Consider the following 16,434-nt stretch of genomic DNA (forward strand, 5'->3'; position numbering starts at 1 on the left):
ACCAGGCTGGCCTCAAACTCAGAAATCCACCTGCCTCTGCCTCTGCCTCTGGGATTAAAGGTGTGCGCCACCACCGCCCGCCAAGAGTCCTATTCTTAACATCTGTGCTTTAGGCTTTAGGCTCCATGTGTACTTGTGTGCGCACATGCACACACACCTCACACATGCACGCGCATCAGGCAAAAGTCGGCTAAAAGGGAAAGGAACAAAGCAAATCCATGAGGAACTCTGAGAGGAAAAAGCAGTATTTGACGATAATTTTTAAAATCTAATGCCTCTTACTGGTAACTGGGCTTAGTTAATATGAATCATAACTCAAAACCTACTGGACATCTCAGGAGGGCATTAGCCTAATAAGGACACTGGGCCCGTAACCTTGGTTTAACCTTGGTCCTCTCTCCTCTCTGCGTGTGGGACAGTAAGGACCCACATTTTATTTTTTTAACAAAATACTTGGGAAGAACACTGTGAGAAGGAATTCAAAGCCCATGGAAATAAGTGATGGGGTTAGTCTGTCAGAAGGCTATAAAAGCATCATCAGACAGAATTCTAAAGTTTGGCTTTCCAGTTTTAAGTAAGAAAAAGAAAATTATAGTTCCTTCAGTCAATGATATAATAGAGCTGGAGTGAAAATACTGTACTCAATAAAGCAACAAACTAAGAAGAAAAAAAAGGGAGTGGGGGAAAGAAAGAACTCTTCAAAACGAACATCTCATCACCAGCAAAAGGGGCCTGGACCCCTGGCCTGTAGGTGCATGGGCCACCCCTGACTGGCAGGAGGTCACCGCCTAGGCTGAAAGGCTCGTGCTAATGCAAGTCTTCTACGTGGCCACAAGCTAAGTACCTGTCTTGCACAAGAAGCTCAATCCCCACTGCATCCTTAGGAGCTAGAATGCGGCCAAGCACAGAAAGAACATGCTTTTAAAACTATCTGCTGCTGCAGAGATGCCTCAGCCATTAAGAGCACTGACTGCTCTTCTCTGGTTCAATTCCCAGCACACACATGGCAGCTCACAACTGTCTGTAAGTCCAGCTTCAACGGATCGGTACCCTGTCATAGACATATGTGCAGAAAAACACCACTGCTTATAAAATAAAAAAATACACAAGTTTTTAATTCCCAACATCCACATCAGAGGCTCACATACTTCCAGTAACTCCAGTTTCAGAGGATCCAATGCCCTCTGCTGGCCTCTATGGGCATCCATACAAGTGTGGCATATGCTCACGGAGACACAGACACATAAAATCAAAAAGAAAACCACGCAAAACTTTACTATTAAAAATCCTCACTGGAGACTGAAGCTCTAACAACTTAAGATGATGGAAAGAGCAGTGAACACAAACACAAAATGCACTGTTGATAACAAGCACTAGCAATGGGCCTGCTGTGCCCCGCCCCCCACAAATCTGATACAAAAGTTTGTTTCTGCTAGTCAGAATAATACACAGACACAGAAAAAAGGCTAAGAAATCCGAGATCCGCATTAGAGGAAAGGGGAGCCGGCCCAGAAAGGCTGTGAAAAGAGCTGCGGATCAGATTAAGACCTGATCCCAGGAGAGGAAGGGGGCAGGTGGAGAGAGGGGAGAGGAGGCTCCGTTGGTACACTCCATGCTGCAAAGCGACTCTGGGAAGAGCTGAGCAAGGCTGTCCACAGGAGTGAGGCTCCTTCCCTGGCTATGCTCAGCCACAGGCTGCGGAGAGATGTACCTGGCCTTCACACTAATGCACACCACAGCCCATCACTCTCCCTCTCCAGTAAGTGACTGGCAAAACTCCCAGAGTCCTCCACAGGATCACGGCCGCTAGGGAATCCCTTTGACTTCAAACAAACCCCCCTACCAATATTAAACTATCTTTATTGACTATAGCATGCCACAAAGTGGAAAAAATTCCAGTATCTCATACACTATAATGAAAAATGTTATTAAACCTTATTATATGTGAACTTAGAACTTATATTCCAGTTTCTCCAAAGAGCTTTTGGAAAGTTGGTTTATTTTCTTTTTGTTGTTGTTTTGTTTTGTTTTTTGGTTTGGGGGGGTTGTTTTTTTTGTTTTTTGTTTTTTGTTTTTGAGACAGGGTTTCTCTGTGTAGCCCTGACTGTCCTGGAACTCACTCTGTAGACCAGGCTGGCCTCGAACTCAGAAATCTGCCTGCCTCTGCCTCCCAAGTGCTGGGATTAAAGGCGTGCGCACCACCACTGCACGGCGAAAGTTGGATTATTTTCATCACATGAACAAGGAAATAAACTATTTGTGTTAAGATATTTCGAAAACTTCTTCAGAGCCCAAATACATCTGAATCACCTTCCATCTTAGTCACCATAATCTGGTTCCCTCACAACCCTTTCTCCCTCTGTACCTCTAAGAATACTGGAAAGAACACTTCTTTAAAGGATGTCCCACCTTAATACCCAGGAATTACTCCCAACATGATAGCACCCACGTTAGAGGCTGTGCGGCTTTAGTGACTTAACTAGACGATCCCTAAACAAGGTTTCCAAGGAAAGAGAGATTCATTAGTCCCTCTGTAACCAGTCCATCATATGATGACTGAACTGAAACACTGACAACCTGAATTTGTTCACACAGGCGAGAAGAAACACCCAAGCTCATCTACTTGGTAGACTGTAGCCATGGATATACTGATTATACACATTCCCTCCTGCTCAAAGCTGGGGAGAAAGAGCTGCTGCAGATTGCTGAGACAATGTGTCTAAAGTGAGCACAAAGCCCAAGATTCAATCTCTAGCCTATCCCCCATCCCACCCACTTCCCACCCTGGCCAAGAAGAGCTGAGGAAAAAGACAAAGTTACAAATAGCTGAAGCCAAGGGACACAGTTTCTCTCCTCTGCTGGTCTCCTAACACGGCAGTGGTTCCCAACTTAGTGATGCAGAACAAACGGCTACAATCTCCTCTTATCTTGCTAACTCATGCATGATCCATGAGGCCAGGTCATCGAGAAGTATGTGCCATGACATAGTCAATCCACCTGGTTCTAATAACACGCTAGTTTAGACAATTGTAGGAATAAGGCTGGCAAGATTCTGCTAGCTCTAGGGTCTGTGGGTACATGTACAATCCAAAGTAAGCCAATTCCTTAGAAACAAGGAATATGAAATAGAGGAAACGGGGAAGAAGAATCTGGCGGAGACAGGAGTCCCACATGACAATGAGTCGGCAGAGAGAATACTGACTCACGGGACAAGAACACTTCTCCAAAAAACAGTTCCAAGTCTCCTGGCCACATCAGTCACATTCACACCACAATTATGAGTTACGTTTAGTGTGGATATAATTCCTTAAGTATTCTAGATGTGCAAAAATAAATCCCCAACTGGGACATTCCTGACAGCAAGATTTACAATAGCATACATACCTGAATAAACTGTAACAGGCTTATACGACAAAAGGATAATGAATTAAATGAAAATATTACCATCAAATGGTCAGCTCATTTACAAAGAAACCTTTGTACATTTAAGTAATGGGCAACTTCTGCTTTTGGATTGTTTTATATCAGGTGTTTGGAGACGAGGTTTATTTGTGTAACCTTGGTTGCCCTGAAACTGGCCTCAAACTCATAGAGATCCACCTGCCTCTAACTCCCAAGTGCTGGGATTAAAGGCATGTCCCACTATGCCTCACACTGTCATGGACAAATTTTAAAGCAAAGTAAGAAATATATGTCTTCATGAAGAACTGCTAGGTTTTTTCCATCATGTACATTCCTGCCAAATGTGTCACTTTCTCGGAAGGAGAAGAACTGACTTCACATTTGTTGTTATACACATGACTTGTAAACAGAAAGCATAGACTAACCAATACTGTCAAGTGATTTGTGCCATTTATAATGTAAATTCACATTCATAAGCAACATTCAACAAGAGTTGTACGGTCACAGAGAAACACAGCAGTAAATGAAGCAAGCCATAGCACAGTGCTGCCCACATGCAGAGTGGACACTGCCACTCAGTTAATCCTTTCTGGAAATACCCACAAGGACAAGCCTAAAGTTGGGTCTCCTAGGCAATTCCAAATCCTATCAAAATGACAATGGAAACCAACCATCACGCTAGATGGTGATGCTGGCCCAGAGAACACGTTCAGAGAACACCTGTTGTGGAACACATGGAAGAAGGAACGCTATCAAGTTTTCTCCCAAACAGTAAAAACATTTGCTTTAATATTACTTCAGTAACATTATAAAACATTCTTATAGAAAAACAATAATAGTTTAGAATAAAAACCAAGTGTCAAATGCCAAAGTGGTAATAGCAGAACTTAGAAAGTGTGTGTGTGTGTGTGTGTGTGTGTGTGTGTGTGTGTGTGTGTGTGTGTGTGTGTGTGTGTGTGTGTGTGTAACACATAAAGGTGGAGAGGATGCCCTGCCTAGACCTCCTGTTTGTATCTAAGGTGCCTCTGGACGTCCCTGGAAAGCTCTGCCTTCCATCTCCCCAATGAACTGTCCCTAACCCTCTGGTCCAAACCCCTACTCAGATTTTCCAGAATCCTCAGAAACTGAATCCTCACTTACAGACTGGCAAGAAAACAAAACTCAGTCTGTTCAAAGGATCTACTCAGAGAAGTAAATACAGAATGCAGGGCTTTTTAGAGATGCTCATAAATGCTGTAGCACTATTTTAAAAGTCCTGAGACTCCTAGACAGCTGCCCACGTCAGATAAGTACACCATGTCCTGTCAGGCCACACAGAACATCACAGGAATGCTGGCAGCTTCCCTCGGACAGCATGCACAGACGCAACCCTACCAGATCTGGCCTCTCACTATGTCCAGCTCAGCTCCCTTGTTTAGGTTTCTTTACTTCTACAGAGTCAGAGTCAGAAACACTGCGGGGGGAAAAAATTACTCACTTCAAAACCCTGTCCTGAAAAACACAACACTGACACTTAGCGCTGAGCATATTCTCTCAAGGAGACCAAATGTTTGGGTGTGAAAGCGAACAGTGACTTCTTTTCCTAAACTGGTACTCTGCCTGCTTCCTTTTCCAGTGAGTCACAGATTTCAGTTCGTAGTTTTGCTTGATGCCAGGGACTGAATCTTCACACTAAGCACACTCTACGCTGAGCCACATCCGTAAACTCTGTATTAACAGCAATGGAGGAATGCAGCGGATACTCAAACAGACACTTCACTCTTCTTGAAATGGGAGCAGTTCTACCCTCAAGAAGGACCCCAGCATTTCAGCTCATCTGTGCTTAACTGACTAACTGATGTATTTCAACTCTGCTCATCACCAACCTCTCCAGGATCCCTCACTGCCTCTGTTACTGCAGAAATACTGAGCACATATGCTTTTGACCACTTCCGCTTGTGGATATCCACCTACTCAAGAGAAAGAACTGTGTCCCACTGTTACAACACAGCGCTGGGCATGCAGCAAGAACATAGTGGGATTTGCTAAACTGAGTACGCATGGCCCTGCTTAAGTTTGGAGCAGGCATCTGAACATACTGCTGTCAGCTTAAACAGATGGGGTGTTGGTGGCCGACTTCCAGCCAGGTGAACTTAGCTGCTAAAGCCCCAAAGTCCTACAAAACACACATTCAGTAAGAAAAAATAAAAACTTTCTACAATACCTAGCAATTGTAGCTGCTTGTATTACAAATGCTAATTATGTTCCCCCCAAAACTGTTTATGTACAAAGGTCTGCACTTAGCCTCTGGGAACCTGCCCCCAGTTGCTTCTGATTGATAAATAAAGACGCCAGCAGCCAACAGCTGGGGAGGACAGACAGAGGGAGGGATTTTAGAACTTCCCAGGCTTGGGACCATACTGGGGAAATGTGGAGGAGAGGAGAGCCACCATGCCCGAGAAGCATGCAGGACAGAGAGGCATGGCTGCCATGTGAAGGACCTGGAGAGGTCTGCCCAGAGGGCTGCCCACCTGGGTCCAGGGCGGCCAAGACAGAACACAGAAGTAGTGAGCAGTAACTCGGGATCATCAGTGGGAGGTAGATTAACCACATGGAGGTGAGGTAGTGGCCCAACTATTGTGCTGTTTAAGGCATGATAAAATATAAAGGCTGTGTGTGTGTGTCTTTCTTTCAGGAACATAAACCATTGAGGCGGGTCGTAAACCCTGAAACAGGATTTACTTTAATAATTTAACTACCACAGGCCTTGGTTTTTAACTTCCATGGATTTTAATTTTCTTCCTTTTACTGATTATGCTGCTCCCAGGTGCAGCACAGCTTCCCTGCCTTAGCACAGCCACTGGCTTGGTGGCTCCCCTGTCCTGCCTTCAGACCTTTGTCTGTTCTAATTAACTTGCTAATTACCAGTTCCACCCCAGGACCACGCTCAAAGTTCCTTGAGGTAGGTTCTTACTCCAAGTTTACAGCTGCTGTGTGCTCCAACGACACAATCACTTCTTCATAAGCCTTGGGAGGGTTTTAAAGACTCAGGGAGCCATGATGATCCCATCCAGTGTTCACGAGTCACAAGAAGTAGTCACTAACAAGAGTATGCAGAGGACCACTTAACATCAATGTGGTTAAACTGCGCAGGCCTTTCAACTTCTATTAATTTCATTGCCATACTCTACGGTGACTCAGGAGAGAATCAGTTCCCTGCACGTGGTAGTGCATGCCTATAGCCCCAGCGCTCAGTAGGCTGCGTGTGGCAGTACACACTTGTGCCCTGGCACTACAAATCTGAAGTGATTTAAAATTTATAATCAAATGAAATTAATTAAAATGAGGATTCCGAGAAACCAGCTACTAAGGAAAGACACAGAAGGACCGAGTCAGATTCTGAATTGCTTTCTGGAATAAAGGCCTGCTGTGGCTGTTGTTAAAGTGGCGCCTTCCTTCCTGAGCTAGGTGCTGAGCTATTTGTACTTGAAATGTATATATTTGTACATGAACTGTCACGATGCCAGGATGTCAATCGAAACAGCAGCAGAATAAGGAATACAGGAGAAACAGGATCAGATGTGCCACTGGGAGCTCACAACATGTAACACCATTCTCTTGTTCTGCTTTCAATTTCCCAAACTAAAGTGGGCTATCTTGTTCACATGTTGGGGTGCCCCTGGCTGTCTCCCACTGCTTCCTCTCTGGCAGCTATTCATCGTCTCAGGCATCAGTTTTGAGGGTTAGTTTTTTTGTTTTGGAGTTCTTTGGGGGGGGGAGGTTGTGGTTGGGTTTTTTGTTTGTTTGTTTGTATGTTTTGGGTTGTTTTGTTTTAACCCAAGACAGGGTTTCTCTGTGTAGCTCTAGCTGTTTTAGAATTCTTTGTCAAGCAAGCTGGCCTCAAACTCAGAGATTCACCTGCTTCTGGCTCCCAAGTGCTGGGGTTAAAGGCATGCAGGACCACACCCTGGGCACAGGTTGGTTTTAACATGCTATAGCATGTTCTCTGAGGTTCAAAACCCTGCACAGACACAATCCTATTCTCACATCTGCCTGCACCAGGAACCCAACCTCGTTCACTCACTCACCTCAGTCAGAGGCACTGTCAGCTGCCTCCAAAGCTGAAGATTAGATCACAGTCAGCTAACAGAATCTCTAAGGAACGAGAAATCTCCATCAGAGTACAAGACCACATTTTAATTTTTTGATCTCAGCAGTTCACTCCAAGGAATACAGAAACAGACCGTCAAGGCAGAAAGTAGTCACACGGTTTTCCCATAAAAGTCCAAACTCCAGCCCCACTCTGCGGGTTAAGACAACCAACAGAGCTCTATAAAAAGGCCCTTGACACAGAACCTCCCTGCCGCAGCTCCCGCCATCTGCTCTCAACTGTAGCACTTTCCTATCTGCTGGCACATGGCATGTCCACTCATCGCCGCCCTGCTAGCATGTAAACTGTGAATGCAGGTACTTGCAGCTTTTGCTACTGTCTTAGTGAGAAGACACACCAAGACCATGGCTGCTCTTATGAAGTTAAACATTTAACTGGGTCCGGCTTATTGTTCAGAGGTTTGGTCCCTCATCGTCATCATCATCATCGTCATCACCACTACCACCACCACCACCACCAACACCACCATCATGGCAGTGTGCAGCCAGACCTGGTGCTAGAGCTGAGAGTTCTACATCTTGATCCACAGTCAGCAGAAGTGACTGTGCGCCACACTGGGCATAGCTTGAACATAGCAGACCTCAAAGCCTGCCTCCACAGTGACATGCTTCCTCCAGCAAGGACACAACCTTGTAATAGTGCCACTCCCTATGAGCCAAGCATGAGTCTATGGGAGCTATTCCTATTCAAACCACAGCTACCAAGCCCTCAGATTCCAACCAATAAGAACATAAAAGATCAATAACAATTGGCCACATGCTCAGGATCCCAGAAAAGAATGACTAAATACCAAAGGAAGTTTTACACACACACACACACACACACACACACACACACACACACACACACTTTGGTATATATACCAAAGTGTTCCATTACCAGCCCACACCCCCATGTCACTTCACATGGTGTGATATCATGGCACTACTGTGATCTAATGTCAAATTTAGTCTTCACTAATAGCTAAGAACTTAGTGGCTCTAACATTCATACAAACACTACCTGAACCTGTCAGTGCGTGCTGGGAAAAGTCCATGCGATCACACCATGAAATCCCAGGTATGTTATGTGTACATGTTTATATGTGTACACACCTGTTGCAGACACATGTGTATACACAGACGTGTGGAAAGACCAAAGCAGCTGTCTTCCTCTATTCCACTTCTCCACCTTCAATTCTCAGACAGGGCCTCACTGAACCTGGAGCTTGGCACTTCAGTCAGACTGTTGAGCTGGAAGCCCCAGGATGCTCCTGGCTTCCCTCTCTAAAAGGATTGCCTGTGTACACTGCGCCATCCCTAGCCTTCTCACATGGGTGCTGGGAAGCCAAACTTGAATTATTATGCTTGTGGCAGGGACATGAGACACCTTCTCAGTTCCCTCCATGGGATTCTTTTATAAAAAAAAAGATTATTTATTATTATAAATAAGTACACTGTAGCTGTCTTCAGACACCCCAGAAGAAGGTGTCAGATCTCATTACAGATGGATGCGAGCCACCATGTGGTTGCTGGGATTTGAATTCAGGACCTTTGAAAGAGCAGTCAGTGCTCTTAACCACTGAGCCATCTCTCCAGCCCCTATGAGATTCTTAACATCTAGAAAATATCTTAGAATATAGGACACAATAAATTATGCAAATTATGAGATTTTAGAAAACACGGCTGTGTTACTTTTAAAATCAAAATTAATCCCACCCCTCAAATCCTGCCCCCAGTGTAAATACACCCAGCAGATACTCTACTAGGCACCACCTGGGAAATCCAAAGCATGTAGGAAGCTGGCTACATGGTAAGTGGAGAAGCTCAGGGCTCTGTCTCCTACTTCATCAAGTGATCTTGGGCAAAACATGTGGCTCAGTTTCTTTATTCATACAACAGGATGGAGTAACTCTCTTCTTTTATAGACTGACATGTAATCAAAAGACTTGAAGTAAACAGCTGAGAGCAACACAGACAGGCACGAATAACTATTTTAGTAACCATGCTCAATATCACCAGCAGTACTGCACCTGAACCCACTCACACTTCACCATAAGTCCAGGCAGTGTTTATTCTTAAGTATCAAGAAAAGCGGTTTACTTTATTGTTTTGTGGGGGACACTGAACCAAGTGTCCTCTGCAAGCTCTAGTTATCTTAAAGCAGTGGGGAGACAGGCATCAATGAGAATGGTATGTGGGAACCCAGTGGTACCATGAGTCTGTGTAATCGGAAAAGACACACACTTACAAAAAAGAAAAATATCTGAAGCCTTTGACACTCCATTGCAGAGTTCACAAGGTATGGAGCAAAGCAACAGGCCCTTGGAGCACACTGAATGAGAAGTGGCTCTCGTTAGTTAGGTCCGGATCACCTCAACTCAGTGGAGAGAGGAACTTCAGAGACATCCAGATCTGAGCTCTGTCCACCCTCACGGAAAAGAAATCCAGAGACATGGCTCAAAAAAAATATCCTTCCGCTCCCTCAGTCCTGCTTTTGGCTTTACGGTGACATATATGTAAATCAAAAGGCTCTTGCTAACAAAAAGCAAAAGCGGCGCCCAGCCTTCTGCTATGTAAATGAAGATAGAAGCTTCAGCCAAGAGGTCCAGAACTGATCACATAACTACCGTGGACCCAGAAATCAGAGCCTAGAAAACCCCGCCCACCCAAAAACACTAAACACATCAAAACTTCTGTCAGGCTCGGCTCCAAAGCCCAGACTGTTCCCTCGTGGAAATCTGGTAATCAATAAATTTACATCCCTGCTACTCACCATGATTTCTCTCTGTTCTTCCAGATTCTTCAGAAAGTTAGAAAATTCCCGTAAGGAGGCATCTGTAAGGAGAAAGGCATGAGTCGGTGCTGGGCAAGGCAGAGGGAAGCAAACAGGCCTCCCCCCAAACCCCCATTTCTTACCTATGCACCGTTCATCATCTGTCTCCGCATCCCCAATGAACTCAAACTTGAAGTCTCTGAGCGAGTGCGCAAACTTCCGCTGGGCAGCTGACAGACCTAGAAAGAGAGGCACGCCGATGAAGGTCAAGGATTACCAAAAACTTCATTTCTGTTAGGACAGGTAGAGCAAGAACTGTGCTCCAATAAGAACTCAAAAAGCCACAGCCCACCCCCGTAGCCCTCCCTCTGGCACATGCCAGTCACCTGTCCTCCTCCCACACCACAGCACCAGAGAAGTCACCATCCCCTCCCCTCCCCACTATCTACAGCTGACCACTGCATCTTTCTGCACATTCCTCTCTCCTCAGTCAGGTCAGAATGTATTCCAGAGTTCACAGTACTTCTCTGACAGTACTTCTCTGGGTCAGTAAGATCTGGGCAGCTAGCCAGATACTTTGAACTGATCATCACCACTACCACTACACCTCAACAACAGAGAAAATGAGGGAGTAGGGAGAGAGGGAGAAAGGGAGGGAGGGAGAGAGGGAGGGAGAGAGGGAGGGAGGGAGGGAAGGAGAGAGATCCACTCCAACCCAAGGAAACCAGAAAATTCAAATTAAACATGTTCACTGAAAGTAGCACTACAGAGGTAATTTAAAGGCTATGATTAAATCACTACTTAAAAAATATATTAATAGTAAACAATTCTCCAAAAGAACTACAGACCTGTCACATCCTCTCTTCATAACAGGTCATGTGTGACACCAGGAAAGCTCACGTGTGAAGTGAGCTAAGCGAAGCATGGGGCTTGGCCTGAGCACACGTGCTCAGCAAGCGTGGGGGTTCTGTCATGATCACTTGCAAAGGAAAAGCTAACTAATACTATAGGGCTGACTAATCAGGCTGATTAGGGTAAAACTCTACAGACAACTGAAAATAAGCACAACCACAAAGTATAAATAACTACTTAAAAAAACTAAACTGTTTCTTAAGAAATTGGGCAAAACATGCAAATCACAAAAGGAAGTGAAAGGAATTAAAGTGGCCTGCGGCCAGCCATATGAAAAGGGCTCCCCCATCAGTGGTCAGGAAACTAAACAAAACCTCGGGAGAGCCGACACCTAACTGCCAAAGCCGTGTGAAGAAACAAAGTTCTCACCGCTCGACTTGGCATGATTATGTTTGTTGTTTGGCAATTTCAAGTAAATGTGATGAACTCCTACAACCCAGAGATTCTGGTAAGTTTCCAAGATTAAAAACTCTTGCACGAGGATATTTGCAGACGTGCAACAGAAAACTCTCAGCATGACTCATCCCCATCATATGAGTTGGGGGAATATCTGCTAACAGCAGCACAAAAAAACGTAGAATGTAGCCAACAATGTGAAATGCACAAACCTGAACACAGAGGGAAGCCTCACAATGTGGAGAGAAAGAAGAAAGCTCTAGTTGTAAAGCAGAGACGGTGGAGGGATCGGTCTTCTAACTCATGTCATGCACTTATCTTAAATACTGGTGGACTGCAGCCTCACTTTTATCAACTCCGTTATTCATTTTGCAAACGTGCTCAGACAGAATGCACTGAGGCAGACATGGTGGCCCATGCCTGTCTCTCCAGCACTTGGGAGATGGGAAAAGAACCACCATGAGTTCATGGACAAACTAGGGTCTCTCATAACCCACCCATCCCCAACAAAAAAGAGCCATACACAAGTCAGTCATATTTGTGTGTATGCATTTAAATTGCTAAAAATGTTCCTTTGAGGGCTGGAGAAGTGGCTCGGTGGTCAGGAGCACTGGCTGTTCTTCCAAGCGATCAGGGTACCCACATGGCAGCTCACAACTGTCTGTGACAACGGCTTCAGAGGATCCTACAACCCACCCAGACAATACTTGGAGGCAAAACAGCAATGCACATAAGAATAAATAAATCATTTATTAAAAATGTTCTTTTGAATCTGGGCATTTACATTACTGTATTTGGTGCTGTTACCTTAATATCCAAACTGAACACTGAAAGAACAAAGGTCCTTCATTTAAGGGCAGGATGTTGAATGGACAGAAATAAATGTTCTAGAACGACCTTTTTAAATAACAGTTTTGGAACATTAATTTTCTAATTCTCCATGTTAATTGAAAAATAAATTAATTTAATTTAATTATATTTGCACAAATAATATGGCACCTCTCTCCCATACATAACCCCTTACTATGCTACGTATTGAGGGGTGTTTTTTCCCTTTATCGTGTAAGAAGGTTCCAGCCTCCTTTCCATTCTAGTTGATCTCTTTCTAGTGCCAGGGTTCATGTCTGTATCACTTAAGCCTCTGACCGCATCAAACTGCATTCCTTTAATAATTAATAATAAAATGTGATTGCTTTTCCACCAAAAGCTTTTCTTTCTAGGTCACTACATGTGAAGTTCAACCAGTGTCTGATGACTAGATGCAAAAGCCAGCTCCATTCCTCCACTAGGGAAGGACAGACGGAGGCCACTGGAGGAGAACGTCCTTTATTGACACAGGCTGACGGCAGGCATCCACATGTTATTTCATGAATTTCTCAAAATGAGCTGGCAGGGTGGCATGTGTGGGTGCACTAAGATTCATAGAAAGATTAGGGACCTAGCCAGGGCAGCAGACACCTTTGGGCTGATCAGACTATCTCAGACACCCACCCAAGTCCCTTCCTGACCCCACTCTAACTTCAGACTATCTCAGACATCCACCCAAGCCCCTTCCTGACCCCACTCTAACTTCAGACTATCTCGGACATCCACCCAAGTCCCTTCCTGACCCCACTCTAACTTTAGACTATCTCAGACATCCACCCAAGCCCCTTCCTGACCCCACTCTAACTTCAGACTATCTCAGACATCCACCCAAGCCCCTTCCTGACCCCACTCTGACTTCAGACTATCTCAGACATCCATCCAAGCCCCTTCCTGACCCCACTCTAACTTCCTACACATTTTACATTATTCCCAGGTCCTTTGCCCAGATTCGATTTCCGATGGTTGGTGGGCAAGTGGAACCATGTCACCAGACAGACAATCTAGTAAGGTCAAGCAGATTAAAAAACCCTGACAGTTCCTATCCTGGAGCATGTGACCACGACACCCCACTAAGAGGATCATAACAACAGGTCATGTAGCACAGAGCCTAAAGTGTGCTAATGAGGTATCTAAATAGACTCTGAATGTCCAGCCAATGAGCTTCCCTTCCCAGGCATCCTTTCCTGCAAAAGGTATTCAATCTCTGGTTCACCCTGAGTAAGTCCTATGGATCCTTTTCCTCCATGAATAAATAGTTTGGAAAGGCAAGGATTTGTCCCTCTCATCAAGGACCGCCACTGGGGGAAGGAAGCCTTCCTCATACAGAGCCAAGCCTAAGTCTCCTGCACTCCTGGTGCATACCGTGAGCTAAGCCAGGTCCTCCCCACCCCCACCCTGGGCTCCGCTGAGGCCCACTGCCTGTTCTCAACTCTTCACGGCTCCCAGTGGTGTCTGGGTGCCCAGGAGTTTGAGAACCACAGCCTTGGCCCCAGCCTACACTGCTTCTCACCTGGAGAAGACAGGGGCTGGAACCCCTAATCTTGGGATGCACTTCGCCTCCTGACAGCCCAGTGGAGAAGTGAAACGTAGACCCACGCTTCACTGCTGGCAGGCTGCAGCACTGCTGAGAATGATGTGTTGGGAGTTTCATCCTGCAGCGTTGCTTAACTTGTGCATTTGCTCTGAAATGGCTGACGGTGCTTCTAAGGTTTTCCATACAAAAGGTCGTGTACCAAGTGTGACAACCTAACTTCCTCTTTCCTAAGTTGAACGTCTTCACCGCTTTTGCTTGCCTGGTAACTCCAAGGCTTCTAAGCGGTAAAGTGGAGAAAGTCGACAGCTTTGACTTGTTCCAACCTCAGATCACGGCCAGCATTTCCCGAGTACAGTGACAGCTTGTCACCTAGGATCCATACTACGCTAAGATACATTCTTTCTATAACAGAATGTTTACCATTGATTTATACCAAGAAAGAATGCAGACTTTTATCGCGTGCTTCCTCTACACAAAGATTATGTGGTTTTGTTCTATTGACTTAATATACACATTAATGTGCATGCGCTAAACCATCCTTGTATGCCTGTCATGAATTACACTTGATCATGATGTATACCCTTGTAATGTGCTACAGACTAGGACTGGTAGTGTTTTGTTGAAGTTTGTGTATCTAGGTTCAAAGATATTATCCTACAGTTTTACTCTTTTCTTGAATCTCATTTTGATCCTTCTGTGTTTTAATATCAACACGTATGAATGCAGATGTGCATGCAAGGCCATAGCACAACTCCTGCCGCTTTGGAGGGTCCAAGGATCAGGACCATGTGCCAACATCTCTCCCCACAAAGCTGTCAAAGGCCACTGATTCCTGTGTCCTGGCCTGGTACTGATATGAGAGTAACACTGACCATGTGGAGTACATTTAGAAGAAATCCTTCCTCACGAACTTTCTGGAATAACTGAAAAAGTGGTCTTCATGGTTTTTATAATACTCAGTAGAGATCAGCAGTATAACTGCATGGTCCCAGGGTTTAATATTTATTAATTTAATTTTAGAGACAGATCTCACTTTCACAGCCCAAGTTTGCCTAAAACTCACAGTGATCCTCCTGCCTCAACATCATGATACTGAGATTGCAGGAATGAGTCACCACACCCGAGCTCCTGGTATTTACTTTACTGGATGATTTCTAATTATTGATCAATCTGTGGTGGCTTGAATATGCTTGGCCCATGGGATGTAGCACCATTAGGAAGTGTGGCCTCACTGGAGGAGATGTAGCCTTGTTAAGGAAGTGTGTGACTGTGGAGATGGGGCTTTGAGATCTCATACAAATGCTCAAGTCTGGCAAGTACGATACAGAGTCTCCTCTTGGACACCTGTGGATCAAGATGTAAAATCCTTGACTTCTCCATGACTGCCTTGATGCTGTCATGCTTCCCACCATGATGATAATGGACTGAAACTGTAAGCCAGCCCAATTAAATGTTTGCCTTTATAAGAGTTGCCTTGGTCATGGTGTCTCTTCACAGCAATGGAAGCCCAGCTAAGACACAATCTTACACTCCATTTCTTAATAGTTAAACTGTGAAAACTGCATGTGTCCAGATTATGTGTTAACTGTGCCTGTTCAGGTTTCCTCCCTCATGACTTCATCTTGGTAGACATATGTGTCCAGGAATTTTCATGTTTCTCTCTTGATTATCACAGTTATTGATATGCACTTGTTCGTAACAATTGCCAAGAAATGCTTTCACCAACCTTGCCTTACGACATCGTTTGGATATCCAGACTCCAGTACAACCGCCACGGCATGCCCTTGGTGACTTTACTGAGAACAGGGATTCTTTATAGCAGAGCCATCTAGTTAAAGCCATGAATCTCACAAAGTTAGACCCTGATAGCAGCTGCTGTGGTGCCTCTCAGAATAGGCTCTCTCAGGAAATACTGAAGTTGTTACGTATGACACTGGTCATGAGATGACTAAATACCCAGTTACTGTTTCTGTTGCTGTGATAAAATACTGACCAAAACAACTTAAGGAAGAAGTTTATAGTTCATCATAAAGAAACTCAGGGCAAGAGCCCTGGGTAAGAACCGAGAGGCAGAACTGAAGCAGAGGCTGTAGAGTGTTGCTCTTTACTGGCCTCCAGCCCATGGTTGCTCAGCTTGCTTTTACACATAACGCAGAGCCAGAGCCAGAGCCAGAGCCAGTGGTAGGACTCCCTGCAGTGGACCAGGTACCCCTGTCAATGAACAATCAAGAAGTGACCCGGAGACATGTCCACAGGCCAATATGATGGAGGCAATTCCTTAATTGAGGATTCCTCTTCCTAGATAGGTCTAGGTTGGGTCAAGTTGACAAAAACTAAGTGGCACATACCTCTAAACTTCCAACGTCCACTCTCAACTCTTGAAGCCCCAGTGGGAAGAACTACAGCATGTTCTAACATC

General features: G+C 44.9%; 1 protein-coding gene across 6 annotated transcripts in view; it reads right to left on the minus strand.

Annotated features, from left to right (window-relative positions):
- Positions 1-16,434, minus strand: part of Arhgap10 (Rho GTPase activating protein 10) — a 258,556-nt gene that overhangs the window by 183,496 nt on the left and 58,626 nt on the right. For all 6 annotated transcript variants that reach the window (XR_004110059.1, XR_004110057.1, XR_004110058.1 and 3 more), the window contains exons 2-3: positions 10,450-10,545; positions 10,307-10,368 (exon numbers count right to left, since the gene is read on the minus strand). Coding sequence is in view for 3 of the 6 variants with exons in the window: in XM_031340368.1 (XP_031196228.1) it covers positions 10,307-10,368; positions 10,450-10,545 (158 nt within the window). In the remaining 3 variants the exon portion in view is untranslated. The remainder of the gene's footprint in view (positions 1-10,306; positions 10,369-10,449; positions 10,546-16,434) is intronic.

This window comes from Mastomys coucha, unplaced genomic scaffold (genome assembly GCF_008632895.1).
Source record: "Mastomys coucha isolate ucsf_1 unplaced genomic scaffold, UCSF_Mcou_1 pScaffold22, whole genome shotgun sequence".
Classification (NCBI taxonomy): domain Eukaryota; kingdom Metazoa; phylum Chordata; class Mammalia; order Rodentia; family Muridae; genus Mastomys; species Mastomys coucha.